Source organism: Telopea speciosissima, chromosome 2, assembly GCF_018873765.1.
Source record: "Telopea speciosissima isolate NSW1024214 ecotype Mountain lineage chromosome 2, Tspe_v1, whole genome shotgun sequence".
NCBI lineage: Eukaryota > Viridiplantae > Streptophyta > Magnoliopsida > Proteales > Proteaceae > Telopea > Telopea speciosissima.
In genome coordinates, this window is record NC_057917.1 from 4,788,822 (window position 1) to 4,804,085 (window position 15,264).

Below are 15,264 nucleotides of genomic sequence, written 5' to 3' on the forward strand. Positions count from 1 at the left end.
TGTCCATTTTTAGTTTGACATGCAATTTCTTTTCCAATAGGGTTAATATTGTCATTTTCACATGTATACTCAAACAATATGCATGACAATGATATTTCACTTTCAAAATATTTTTGATAACCCTTTTATACCCCTATCTTAAAAAAAATTGGGAATATAGTAACGGATAATTAAAAGAAGGTGTTAAATTCTAAATACACCTACAAAGGTGTCATACATGTAATTATAATATCCAAATATCTTAAACTCACTATATTAGAGGAAAAAAGAACGCTAACTGGTAGTGTTGTTTTTGCACCCAGTCACAAGACCACATGAATTTATCATTCAGTCCCCAGTGAAATAAAAAATCCCATCCAGGTTGATCCTCCCACGTGTGCTCTCATTGAACCTCATGCCGATGTAGGCGCAACATAACTAGACAATGATCTTTTGTCCATATTATAATTATAAAAAAACAAATTCTTGGGTTTTGTTTAGTTTAGTTATAAATCAAACTTAACTTATAGTCTATGAATAGTTTATGACCCAATTTATAAAAATAAAAAAAACAGATTCATCGACTTTGGTATGACTCGGGCAAAAATACCAAGCCAATACTGACTTGAACCTGGGATGGTTCAAGTCAGAAAATAGCATTTCCGCAAAGTGCATCAGGTACTGGGTTATTGGATTACTTGATCAGATAGCTTACCTGCGCCAATCCATTTTAGAGCTGTGATAAGTGCATCAGGTACTGGGTTATTGGATTCAGGTGGTGTATAATAAGAATATTCAGACATCTATCTGCAGAGAGGGTTTGTTTTGTTTTTTTAAATGAGATTTTGCAGAGAGGTGTTGAAAAGGATAAGAAGCAAAGAATCAAGTCTGGTGATCAAGAGATAAGATCGATATAAAATAATATACTAATATATGCATAGTTCCCTAATCTTCTTCAGGTCTTCTATGTAACGCGTTTTCTTGGTCAGAAGCTTCCGAGCAAAAACTCAAACACTTGGTAAGCTCGCAGGATGAACAAACCAGGAAATGGGATTAGAGTTCTTAAGTCAACCCAAATGCAATTTTTCAAGCTAAGAGTAAGCAAATAGGTGGGATTCGAAAAACGGAAATGGAATTTTTGATCGGTGAAGAAAGATCAGCGTGTGACAAATGAAAAAGGAAATGGGATTGAGTTCCGAATTCGTTGAAAAGGACCGAATGCATCGCAATAGGAGACTCATTCATTACCAAGTGTGAGACTCATTCATTTCTAGAAGATCCCAAACTCAAATAGAGACTCGATCATCTAAGAGTACGACTGACTCACTCAATCACTACTAGATGTTACATATTGTAAACATCTTCCGCCTCCATCTTTAGTTATGACTCCCCTCACTTCTCTATTGCAGTTTTGCACATCTAATCTTGTTTTTCAGAACTTAAAGTGCTTAAATTCTCCAGCTAAGGATGTAAATGGATAATTGAAAATTCAAATTCGATCCACATCCGTATCCGTTTAGAGACATCCATATTCGTTTAGAGATATCTGGAAAAAAATCCAAATACTTAACAATAAAAAATTAAGTAAATAATGAACTTGAGAGTTTTTTAGGATTCAATCGTTTCTAGAATATGAGGAAAAGAGAATCATGGTCTAAGAGATATGGTTTGAGAGTGAATTGCATCTGCTAGGTAGAGGGAGTTCGGGTTACATAAGGTAGAGAAGTAAACGGATGGTCGAAAATCCGAATTCGATCCACATCTAAATCCATCCGAATCTGTTTAGAGGTATCTATATTCGGCCAAGGAATATTCAGATCCGATCACATCCGATCCATATCCAAGCCAAATTCGATCCATTTACATCCCTATCTCCAGCCTGCAACTTTCTCCACCAATACCATCACACATGAAAGTAATATGCGGAAGTGATTTGTAAAAGCCTGCTCAACCAATGAGATTGAGTTCTGTATTTGTAGAGTTGGTACAAGAGATATCTCTGTAGAGATAGTTACAATTTCTATTTTGAATTGTTGTTACAACAACGGGAAGGGGATTGTTATCTTATCTTTAGTTGAGAGATTGTAGGAGATGGATTCTTATCTCCAACTGTGAGAGACTGCTGGAGATTAGGAGAGCCAACGTTCACCTGTGTTTGACTTGGTCTTTCACCTATATATGAAACAACTACCATATGTATTTTTTACAAAATACAATGATATATAATGTGTATTGCCTATACATACATCGTATCGCATACAAACATGTGTTTTTATTTCAATGATCTAGATTTATTATTCTGGTCCGACAAAGGATAAAAAGAAATGTTGTAGAGTTTCCCTCTTTACCATGGGTGAAGACAATGAAGAGAAACTCGATCCAAACTTTAATATCACTTTTATTCCATTTATATTTATTGATACCCCATTGAAATATCCACAGATTATATCCAAATTCTGAAACTTACACAATAATTCATAGTTTTATATATTTGGTATCAAATCGGTCATATCGATTTCGGCCTGTGACCGATACCGAATCTATCAATAGTATCAGCAAAAAGTAATGTTTCTTAAATTTGCAATCAATTTAGAATTTTTTTTTTTTTTTTTTGGTAAGGAGAAATCTATTGATTGAAGAGTGAAGAACACATGGTGTCTTTTTACATAGATTGACAAGCCATGGAGAGGATATCGGCCATGATGTCATACACTCAATAGACAAGGCCTTCCTACCCAAGGTATCGGCCACATTGTTGAGGGACCTTGGTAAATAAGCAAAGGAATAGGAAACAAAGAAGGTAGAAAGATAATGAATATCATGTAGGATGTGAAGGGTATCCACTAGGGGAGTCTTCAATGGGGAAGTGAGAAGATTGATCAGATCCTTGCTATCAAATTCAATCTGAACCTGGTCATAGCCTTCTCCCAGCATATGCAGCATGGACGTGCGAATAGCTAGAGCTCGCCTTGAAAAATGTTGGAGAAAGAAATAGGATCAGAAGCAGCAAGAACTGGAAGGCCAAGGGTGTTCCTCACCACAAATCCAACACCCGATTTTTCTTTGGAGTTCACCAGCAAAACATCACAATTTGCCTTCAGATGGCCTAAAAGAGGGGGTGACCAAGTTGGACCAGGCTCCACAAGCGTACCGGAGTTGAGGGAATTTTCTTTTGCTGGGATGTTGTGGCACTCCAAAATTCTTCAAACGTAGAGGAGGCAAGCTAACAAACTTCTATTGGGGAGAGCTTCATATTAGAGTGCAAGGAATTCTTACAAGCCTTCCACAGATACCAACAGACGAAGGAGCAAAGACTAATCATAGGTCAGCCTCTTAGTTTCTCTTTAGACAATATATCCACCCAATTTGAGATCCAGCTTGCGATACTAAGAGAGTTGGTGTTTGAGAAATTTATATTCAGTTGGCACCCGAGCTACACTGCATGGGCGAAGGAGCATTCAAAAAGGATGTGGTTGATTGATTCTGGCGAGGATCCGCATCAGTGACATTGGGGATCCAGGGAATTTGACGCTTACATAGCTCTTCTCCTGTTGCTAACCCGGATGCACAAGCCTTCCAAAAGAAGTGTTTGATCTTTGGGAGTGTTTGGCAATTCCAAATCATCTTCCATACCGATTTTGGGATAGGAGCCGTAGAGTTATGAGATGATGAGGAAGACACCTTTGCTTGGAATTTATTGCTTTGCTAGTTTGACAAGAGATAGTATGTTGACTTCACTGTGAAAATCCCTAATTTTGAAGCACCCCACACCATATGATCTTCCCTTTGAAATAGCGGAAGCTGAGTTTGCATGATAGCATGTTTGTCCGCCGGGTGAAAATAAAGATCCAAGAGATCAAGCCTCCACTTCATGTTGCATTGATCAATAAGCTGTGAAACCATTAAAAGTGAATAGTCTTCAGAGCAATCGATTTAGATTGATAATGCCCAATATGTTTTAACATCGTATTAGAATGAAAACAAGCATAAACCCATCTCTGCATCTTACCCTCTAGGCCTCTACCCTCCTTGCCAAACTCCATCTCCCTCCTCGCACCCCATATGCACAACATGCTCCGTCCCTACGAGACCTCACCCCTCCCAGCTCCATGGACCCACCTCTCCATTGCCTCTTTCTGTGCCCTATGCTCTTCTCCCATGGCTAAGGACCCTCCTGCACACCCCGCCCACAACTTTCTCCCTCCCATCCCAAAGAAGCTTTCAAAGGCTTGGAAACAAGTTTCGGCTGCTGGGTTTTTAATTCCTGACCATCTTCGGAGGGGTTGGGCTTTTTTAGCCTTGCAACCAACTGAAGTTGCCGCCGCCGTTGCCCTTGAAGCTGTGGCCTTTTTAGGAGTCGACCGTCCTCGTAAGCAAGGGCCGAGGCTAGCAATTGTGCCACCGCGAATAACGGAAGCGCCAATGGTAGCAAGGAAAGGACATCTCTGGAGATTCAGTTGGGCTTCCTGGTGAGACCTGAGCGCAACCTGCCCGTGACGGGAAATCTCCAATGTTTTCTCATTCTACACTTGATTTTGTCTAGTAGTTATCAAATGGTTTTCATTTTTTGATTGAAAATGATTTTCATTAATTTTTTAAAAAAAAATTAAATTGATCATAAACGAAAAACATAAATTTGATTGAGCACCATTGCATGGAAAAAGAAGAACAAACGAATGTATACTAGATACATTATTTTTACATACATAAAAGAATAAGAAAACTTAGAGAGAGAGAGAGAGAGAGAGAGAGAGAGAGAGAGAGAAAAGTAAACTCTTTGTAAGTGTAAAATTGGAACAGTTCAGTTTTCCAGTTGAACTACTTAGCCAGATCTATCTCCATGGTCCCCTTAATTGGGGTATGATAAGATGTAGTAGACGATTTCTCTGCTGGCTCACTTGATGGAGAATTCAAGTCTTCATTGCTTCCAATTGATGGGATGGTTGGCTCACTTGATGATGGAGTATTCAAGTCTCCATTGCTTCCTGTTGATAGGACGGCTGGATCCACATGAACAGAAACCAGATACTGAAATGGGTTTGGAGGGGGAACAATTTCAACCCCTCCCTCTAACATCTTCACCACAGTGCTCATAAGAGGTCTTGCCTCAGGTGAGTGTTGAACACACCACAAGGCTACCAAACAAATTCTCTCTGCTTTTCTTTTATCTTCTTCTTCAATCCCTAAAAGTTCCATTAGGTCTATTAGCTCCCCTTTCTCATACTTTTCCCAAGTCCATCTTGGGAGCCATTCCTCAGACTCACTTACATTAGGGTTGAGATTTCTTCTCCTACCTACAATCTCAAATAAAAGCATACCAAAGCTATATACATCACATTTATGGGTCACTGCGAGTGCCCTCCAGACCTCAGGTGCAGCATACCCTGGTGTCCCTCTAAAACCTGCTATGGTTACATGAGTACTATCCCTATTACAAAGCTTAGCCAATCCAAAATCTGCAACTTTAGGGCATTGCTTTGAATCAAGAAGAACATTACCTGCCTTTATATCATAGTGAATTATTCTCTGTTGACATTCCTCATGCAAGTAGGCAATCCCTTTTGCTGTCCCAATTGCAATCTCTTGTAGCTTCTCCCACTTCATTGTCCCCCTGTTCTCCCCAAACAAGAAACTGTCAAGGGAACCATTCTCCATGTGCTCGTACACAAGTGCTTGCATCGTCGGATTGAAGCAAAATCCATAGAGTCTGACCAAATTCACATGGTATGTTCTTCCAATTGTGCTTATTTCTGCCATGAACTGTTCTTCAACTAGCTTGCTTAAATTCCCTGTGAGGACTTTAATGGCCAGTGGAACTCCATTTGGGAGTTCTCCTCTGTAGACTACACCGAATCCACCCGAACCCAATATGGTGGAGTAATCTTTAGTGTAATCAGCCAACTGTGAGGGTAAAAATCTGATGGGTTTTTCCTTTGCCATATCATTTAGAAACCTCTCCACAGTGGCTGTTTCTACTTGTGAATTCAGAATTATATTGAAAGCTTCATTGGTGGTGGTTACCTTTGAGACTAATTTGGAGGTGGATGGTGAAGGAATTGAGTCTCCGTGACCCATTTCGAGGCGGGCGTATGCTGGTCCTCCATAATTACCGGCCTTGTTCAAGCAATTGATGATGGCATATACTATGGCAACAATAGCTAAAGTACTCACAACTGCTGAAGCTGAAATTTTCAGAGAATTAGATTATGAAGATCTGTGAACATCATAATTGGAAACTATAAGCTTACTTCATCAGATAGCTTACCTACTCCAGCTCCGACAATCAATTTATTCATCTCTGCAGCTGACTGCAAAGCTGTGGAAAATCCATCAGGTACTTGGTTCCTATGATTGAGCCATCCAAATCCATAAGAACCAAAATTTGCAGGAGGAACTTTTGTTCCATTTATCCATAGATTAGGTGGAAAAGTATGTGAAGACATCTATCTGCAGAGATGCAGTTGAGAAGGAGAAGAAGCAAAGAATCGAGTCTGCTGATCAAGCGATTAGATCAATATAAAGACAAAGGAAAAAACCACATTTTGTAGGTTCAGAGAACCCTTTCCCTATACTAATGTGAAAAGGATCTCTGAGGCTGAGGCGTTCTCCATGCCCTCTGAAATTGTCAGAGTGATGTGAGAAGGCGTGGAGAATGCCTTTTAACTCTCCCATTTTTCGATAGTCAATTGGTTGACGCTTGTTGGAGATGGATACTCGACGTCAAAATCGACAGAACACGTGGGTTTACTTTTCTCCATCTTCTTCGACTCCGGCGGTTCTAGATCTGCAACTCCAGCCTCTCATTGCCATTTTTAGTTGATTTCGGACCTTCAAATCACTTCCGACATTCACTTATTCTGATTCCCTTTTCATTCTCCTCGGATTTCAACCAAAGAAAACCTAGGTTAGGGGTTTTTCTGCAAAAAGTCTCCTCGATCGCCGGCAATTACCACCCGGGGCAAGGACAAACACAGTGAGGAGGTGAGATGGACCTCGTGGTACCGCGACAAACTTCTCCGGGATACTGAGACAAACCTGTGTAATCAAGTTTACATGGGAACAAGAAGGTAAGGATTCCCTCCTTTGCCTTAATTTTTATTGAATTACAGTATAGGTGCCTTCAATGTATGCCACATGTTTGTGTAAATGTCTATTGCTTCTCACAAATTCCACAAAGATCATCTATTCATATGCAGAACGTGATAGCAAAACCTGTTGTTCTATTCTCATAAATGAAGCCGGTTCATTCTTCAAGAACGGAAGAACAAACCAGCGCACCCAAACGCAATTTGCCGTTCTTTTGTTCCCGCAAGTCTAGTATCTTCGTAGTTGATATCAATATTATTTGGATTCGGTGAGGAAATGCTGCATTCGATTGCTAGTTTTGGATATAACCGGGTTAACTCTATTCTCAAATGAACTAACAATTGTTTGATTCTAATTCCATGTTTTGTCATAAGGGTGTATTCATCACCTCTCAATTCTATAAAATCTTTCAACCCATCTATCTCTCTCCCTCCCTGAACCTTCCTTTTAAGCCTTCCTACCTTGAGATAGACCTGACTGGGATTTCTGTGTCACGAGACACGATTCTCAGAGAGACTACCATCCACAGCCTATTTGGGTCCGAGTTAGTTGTCAGCTTGTTAGGACATTGTCCATTCCATCTCTCGGATCACTGGTTTTGTACCAATCCCCTTCGCCCATAATAAAGTTAGGCGAATACCCTCCTGATGAGGCATAAAACACCCCACCTATCAGAGGCTACCACGTGACCGACCCGACCTCAGTCCGAGAACCGAGTTGGGCCGAGCAGGAAATTGGGTCAACCCCATATCCAATAAGTCACCTGACAAAGCCTGTTTTGAGCGAGCTAGCCGGTGGCTGAGGCCGAGATTATACGGGTCAGCCATAGACACCTAGCCGAGCTCATGGCCGAGACCAACCTCCCGAGCTCGACCTCCATTGCCGACCCCATGGGCCTACCTCGTAGGCCGAGCCCTCCTCCATTGAAGCTCTCATAGCCCCCCACCGGGGATCTCCGGGCCACGTCAGCACATCCCGAGAATCACGGGATAAGGACCGAGCCACGATCCCAGCGCGACACGGAATCGCACCACACATGGACTCTTACCTTAATAAGAGTCCGACCCCGAAAATAACTCTCCACTCCGCTCTACGCGAGAGAACCTTCCGAAAGAAGGACTCCTACCATACTAGGACTCTTCCAAACCGTCTCATCTCCTCCTTACCCTATAAATACCCAGGTATGGAGCACTATTCCGCATCTTGCTTTCTACTACGCAGTTACGCTGTCGCGTTGGAGACCAGACTTGAGCATCGGAGAGTCCTAGGCCGGAGCCACACCGGCCCTCTTGCGCTCATTGCTTGGTTTTTGCAGGTTCATCCACGGGCGAACCAAGCACCGGAGGTTTTCACACGCAACACCTCCCTCCAAGGAGCAAATGGATGCCCACTTGGCTAAGGTCTGATTTGGTGATCTCTATTTCAATCAGATTAATTTCATGAAATAGTCAACAAATAGAATTTTGGTCAAGAAGTTAAAATTATTTTGATTGTATCAATATGAAATATTTCAAGAAGAAAAAAATCCATTTGACAACTGAATTTCTAATTATAGATTCATATATTTCTTTGGGAAAGGTGGCAGTGGCGGGGGCGAGGCTAAGGTGGTGGTGGTAGTGGCGGTGGCTGTGTAGTGGTGGTGGCAATGGTGGTGGTGGAAATGGTAGCAGTGGTGTTGGCGGTGACGGTGATGATAGTGGGGTAGTGGTGGTGATGGTGAGACCATTAGGAGAAGAAGGGTGGTGTTTTTATTTTTAATATGAGATTACTACTTTGCCCATCAAAAAATATATATTTTTTTTTTTGATGAAATAAAAAAAGTGCATTAAAAAAAACATAACCGAAAGATTACAATACCTATCATCAGATAAAAGTAGCGATATCCTAGCATGTTTTGCCAGGTTGTGTGATGGCTGTATCAAAGTTCTAGATTGCTTAATAATATTTACAGACTCAAAAGATTCCAACATAGTACTAATGTCTAACAAAATATGATATAGTTCCCACGGCCAAGGATGGATTTCCTGACTTGTGATCCAATTCTTCATATCCTCACAATCCATCCAAATATCTAGCTTCATACAGCCCAGTGAAAGTGCCTTTTGGACTCCCTCTTTGAGTCCCCAGAGCTCGGTTTCCTGTGTTGATCCTGCAGTACCATAATTCATAGATGAAGCATATAGTTAATGGTTGTAAAAAATAGCAAAACTCCAATCTCCAGCTTTTATAGTATGGTCGTAACTTCCATATGAAATCAGGAGAATGGTGTCTCTTGGGTTGTTGTGCAGGAAGAAGTCAAGTGGAAGTAGAACTTGGTTAGGTGGAAGAATTTGGTCATGAGTGTCCTTGGCCGTGTAAGTTGGGCCCTCCAAAGTATTCTTAGTACAACTGCCATCACCGTATATTTCTGGTGGAACGACTCAATCTTCCGGAATGAGACCCCAACCCTCTCTTAATTCTAAAGCATATTCCAAGATGGGAAAGAGATTTAATGATATTTCCTCCCATGCCATGGGAGCTTTTTCACTTTCTTTTTTATATTAAAACTGGCATTCGTTCCTTTACTCGTGTATCTATTATTAAATATGATAGATCTTTCATCCAGCCAGCCCACAACTTGGCTTTTCAAATTAGAACTACTAACATCAGATCGAACAATTAAAGTAACAATGTATCCTATCTAAGAAGTTTTTAATTTTCACCAAAAAAAAAAAAAAAACATCTGATAGATCAGACAAGGCTTTAATCTTATGGGAGTGGTACAATAGAGCTTTGAAAATCCAAGACCATGGGAGAGTGCATAGTTGTGGACAAAGTGTTGGAGGCATGCATTGGCATACATGGAGTGCATGCCATTACACAGAAGGGTATATAATTAAAATTACGCTATGAAATTAGATATGCGGCTAATCCCGGCATGATTTCTCTATCCATCAATTAGAATAGCCTCATCAAATTATTCATATGAAAGGGAAGGTGGCGGTTGAGAGAGAGAAGGCACAAGTACAAGAATACCCCTAATTAGGAATAAAAATAAAACAAAAATACCCTTATAACCCAAATTACAACAGTTCTATTGTTTTCCTTTTGGAGGTTGATCAAACATTTAGTTTAGTGTATATGCTACCATGTCTGATTTGCTATGGGTACGTGGTTGTATCTTACTATATTTCCTTTCCCCTTCTTTTTATTTTGTGAGGTGTACATATTAAATAAGAGAGGAATTGTCAGCGATACAATGAAAATGGCTATAATTTAAGGATTTCCATTTCCAAACCCACACGCTGTTGTACAATGCAAGGACTTGGCTTGTTAGGAAGTAGAGTTGGGATTAAAAATTATATTCATGTACAAAGATTGCAATAAAATAAAATGAAAGAAAATCAATGGATCAAATGAAAGTACCAATAAAACTAAAATAGAATAACACAACAATGTAGTCAAGGCATGGCATGGGTGTATGGTGTACCTAGACAACCATGTGGCCCAAGAGTATGGTAACACATGTAACGTTCCAAAATACCACCCTAGGAGTATGGGTCATCACGATAACCAAGATCAAATATGGGTTAAGAAGTGAACATGATAAACCACCAAATATCTCAAAAGTCATCTCGTATTTTCACATCTTACAATAATACAGTGAAAGTCTTAAATAATAATAATAAAATTCAATAGGAACTAGAAACCTATGGTTCAATGTGCTGGTGGCACCATAAAATAAAGATAAAAGTAAACTACTAAGTCTCTGTTACAACCCACGAAAATCTTAAACCTGCAAATAAAGTAATATCTTAAAACTCCAACTAATGTCAAATTTCAATCCTTCCATACTGAAATAAATAGAATAAATTATGGTAATTCATAATCTTCAGACATCCTCCTCAACTAGCTCAACATGACCCTCACCAACAAGAGCATCACAACTAACTTTTAACAACCACTCATCGCACAAATATAGGCCCGTTTCTCATCCTCATCTGAAAAATACTAGAGGTAAGCTTGGGAAAGCTCAGTGAATAAGGGGAAACATTATCCACATGATATCAATAAAAAATACATGCATCTCAAAACAGTATGGTATTTCTACTTATGTAGTTTCATAAACAAAACAGATTTCAAATCATGCTTATCAAGACAAAAGTCTTTATAATAGTCCATATGGCATTATTATCACATCAAAAAATCAAAGAAATAGTCACTAGTAATGAGACTCAGGCTTTTGGCTCACAAAACCGGATACCATGTTTCTATGGTGGGGAAAACACATTCCTTAATATAAGATTCATGTCTCACCCCTCAGTATTCATACCTACAATAATGGCAATGAGAGCGTCGAGCTCTTGGCTCACAAACCCGGATACCATGTTCCTACACAATGATATCACGTTCCTTATCGTATGGTCTCTTGCCTCACTCCTATCCTATTCATTCCATCCCAACATATAACTCCATGTTGAAAGGGTCGGAGTCCAATAATAACAATTATCCATCCACGTCATAAAGCATTGGGTCTCATCATACTTATAAAACCATCACGTTTCAAATAAATCATCATGCTTTAAATACATATGTTTTGAAAGAAGTAAATCAAATCATAAGGCAAAACCATCATGCACAATAATTTAATAGAACATGTTTTAAACATCATGCATATAATTCAAATCATGAATTTCTCAAAACACAATAAATCATGAAGATTTATGCAAAATAATCATGAGTTTCTCAAAACACAATATAACTTATTATTTTTTCCCTTTTATTTCTTTCTCAAAACCGTGTAGTGTATAATTCATACTTCTCTTTTTCGTATTCTCCTAAATTCTCTCATCGAATAGATAAATGATCAGAAGTAAAATCAGAGGAATGTGTATAAGGATGGATGGATGGATGATTTATTGATCTTCATGTATATACATACATACATACATACATGTACTCTATTAAAAGAATATCAATTTGGCTTGGTAGAATTGAACCAAGATTGTTTGGAATTAATTTATTTTCTGATCCAAGAAATCCATGGCTAGTAAGCCCATAGATTTCAAGTAGAACTCGGAAAGAAGGAATCTTTACTTTTTTTTTTTTTTTTTTTTTAAATTGAAATATATACCCGAGGCGCCGCGCATCAACTCACTGAATTGGTGATACTTCTGGTCCATTTTCTTTAAGTTGAAGCGATGCCTATGGTCCAAGACCTCCTCATACATCTTTTCCCACTTGTCAAAGGAGTACTTATGAGGAAACAAATTATCATCCATGGCATCCCAGATGGAATCCCATAACTCTTCATCGCCTTTCAAGTACTTCTCAGCCAGGCCTTTGAACTCTACATGCGCCATTGAAAAGAAAGACACATAGAATAAGAAGCCAGCCACTGTGATGGAAGGGACGATCCAGATCTTGTACGGGTGTGGGCTGCCCGTCCTGCCGTGCTGTGCAGACACAAGGCGGTATGCATTAACCGCTTTATCCTTGTCCGAGAGCCTTGCCCGAGTGAGGGTAAGGCGGTCATTGCACGTAGCCCTATATCTGTGCAGCATAAGCAGGACAAGGCAGCACACCGTAGAAGATTTGTACTCGTAGAAGAAGATGCACAGAGAAGGTGGCCTATTTTCTTGAATCAACTTCATCTACCTTTGATTCTGATGTCTTCTAAATCGAGCGGATCTTCTTTCTTCTGTGGTTGTTGGGTTAAAGTATTGGTCTCGGGAACAGGAGGAGGGCTTTCGTTTACGGATGAGAAGAACCTCCACCTCAACTTTGAAGAAGGAGTTGAAGTGACATTATTGATGATGGCAGGAGAAAAAGGGCTTGGAGGGGAGAGCAGATTGCGAGAATAGTTTATTAACAGAGCCGGTCTCCGGTCTCATGACTCTCTAAGAGGGTTTTTTGGTTTTTCCGGTTAGGGTTTTAGCAGTTCAGATGTCACTTAGGTTTTTTTGCTTTTCCGGGCAGGGTTTCATTGTTTTTTTGGTGCAACCAGGCAGGTTTTCATGGATGTTGATCTTGAGTAAGATTACAAGCTATACATTATAGGCTGTGAGAGAATCCTTCTCAAAGGGAAACTCTATCACAACAAAGTAGGAAAGTGTCCTACAAGCAGGACTGTAAATGGATAATCGAAAATCCGAATTCGATCCTCATCCGTATCCGTTTAGGGGCATCCGTATTCGATTAGAGATATCCGGAAAAAAATCCGAATACTCCGATAAAAATCCCAATCCGAATACTTCATTATAAAAAATTAAGTAAATAATGATCTTGAGGGTTTTTGAAGATTCAACAGGTTCTAGAATATGAGGAGAAGAGAACCAGGATCTAAAACTATGGATTGAGAGTGAATTGTATCCACTAGGGGGAGGAAGGTTCGAGTTACACAAGGCAGAGGTGTAAACGGATGGTCGAAAATCCGAATTCGATCCGCATCCGAATCCGTTTAGAGGTATCCATATTTGACCAGGACATATCCTAATCCGATTACATCCGATCCATATCCGAGCCGAATCCGATCCGTTTACAGGCCTACCTACAAGGAAGATTAAAGAAGAGATTAAGATAAAATAGGTATACTGAGATTTGGTAGATTTCTATTTTAATTTTGTGGGCTGATTTCTATTTATGAAATTGTTTGGTTTGATTTATGCATCATATTTCAATAAAATAGAAATTAACTTTAATTGAAATTCTAAAATTGGTGAGAATTTCTTTCAATTCCGAATTTTGAAATTGCATTCACTCTTGCTCTTTGATGTGCACATGGTTACGTTGATGGGTAAAGTAATAATTTTTATATTTATTAAAAAAAAATGGGTAAAGTAATAATTTTTCTATTTATTAAAAAAAAAAAAACCCTTGTCCTTCCGGCCACCACCCCTTTCTCAAAGACTCAAAGGAATATAACGAACATTTTCTCAGAAATTGAACTATCAAATGGATTTCGTATTCTTGAAATATTTCATATTGATGCTATTAAAATAATTGGAAAGAGAAAGCTATATAGACGCGTGCGGTGCGCAGCGGTCATTTCACGTGCTCCAAGTTAACATTCTTTCTCCCTAAAATAATAATTTTAAATTTTTAACTTAAAATCTATTGATTAATTTCAAAAAATCAATCCAAAATTAAAATCGAAATAATATAAAATCTGCAATGACAATTAATAGCCAAAAAGATGTCCTCTTCACTAGGAGGGGATACTAATAAGGCCCGGATCTCTTCAGGAAGGACCTTATTAAAAATGACTTAAGGAATGTGCTCCCTGATTTGGAGGTATCTAGGACTGAACAGACCCTTAAAATCACCCACCACTTCATGCTTAATATCATTTAAAGACCTTAACTCTATACATCTAAAACCTTATTAAATAGTATGCAAGTATCTTAAACTCACTGCAATTTAAAATCCTTGACAATCCAGATTGAGTTATTTCTGTTTTTGTGCCTAAATTTTGGTTTTGATTCACACACCGAAATGATAATATGAGAATATATCCCCAGTTTGGGCCCATGCTAAAAAAAAATGAAAATTATATGGTTAAACCAACTTTAGTATGGAAATTATGTGAACTAGTAATAAAGCTTGATCTTTTCGTCTTTATTGGAAAAAAAAATGTGTTATACTAGAAAGGTAAAAAGGTTAAGGATTATTTGACACTTCAAGGGTTGTCAATAAGAAAATCCCTTTTTTAACTAATATCATCTATTTTTTTCATGTGTTTGAACTTTTCTAAGAGATTTATGAATTTTTCGATCGTGTCACAGTGAATTTATACTAACAAATTTCAATTGATCAAGGGCGTACCAGAATACAATGAACGCTGATATATAAAGTGAGAAAGTGTGCGTGCTTTAGTCTCTTCCAATAATAGACCGTCAATATCATGTGTGTGCCGGGGTTTGGAGAGGGTTATATTGTACAGAACCTTACCCCTACTTTTAAAGAAAGATTGTTTCCAGATTTGAACCCATGACCACTTGATCACAATAGAAGGCCCGCCGTCAGAAAAAATAGATGACAGTTTGAGTATGGAGCTTCTAAAATCAAATAAAGATAAAAGATTAAGAAATTAAGAGCGTAAGGTTGCGTTTGGTAACACTCTCTGGAAATGGTTTCATCGATTTATTTTGAATAGAAATAGCTCTTTTAATGTTGTTTAATCTAGAATTTGTGCATAAAGATGGCAATACAATGTGATGG

General features: G+C 38.9%; 1 protein-coding gene across 1 annotated transcript; it reads right to left on the minus strand.

Annotated features, from left to right (window-relative positions):
- Positions 1-4,797: 4,797 nt before the first annotated feature.
- On the minus strand, positions 4,798-12,698 carry LOC122649656 (receptor-like cytoplasmic kinase 185). The gene is made up of 4 exons (XM_043842890.1): positions 12,203-12,698; positions 8,923-9,214; positions 6,228-6,324; positions 4,798-6,180 (listed from the first exon to the last, which is right to left on the minus strand). Exons 1-4 carry the CDS (start codon positions 12,696-12,698, stop codon positions 4,798-4,800), a joined length of 2,268 nt encoding a protein of 755 aa, XP_043698825.1.
- Between the last annotated feature and the right edge of the window lie 2,566 nt (positions 12,699-15,264).

Coding starts and splice junctions, on each gene's coding strand:
- LOC122649656 (XM_043842890.1), bottom strand. CDS start 12,698: ATGAAGTTGATTCAAGAAAATAGGCCACCTTCTCTGTGCATCTTCTTC. Junction 6,325..8,922: donor CTACTTTTATCTGATGATAG/GTATTGTAATCT, acceptor GCTCAATCATAG/GAACCAAGTACCTGATGGAT. Junction 6,181..6,227: donor TAGGTAAGCTATCTGATGAA/GTAAGCTTATAG, acceptor TCTTCATAATCT/AATTCTCTGAAAATTTCAGC.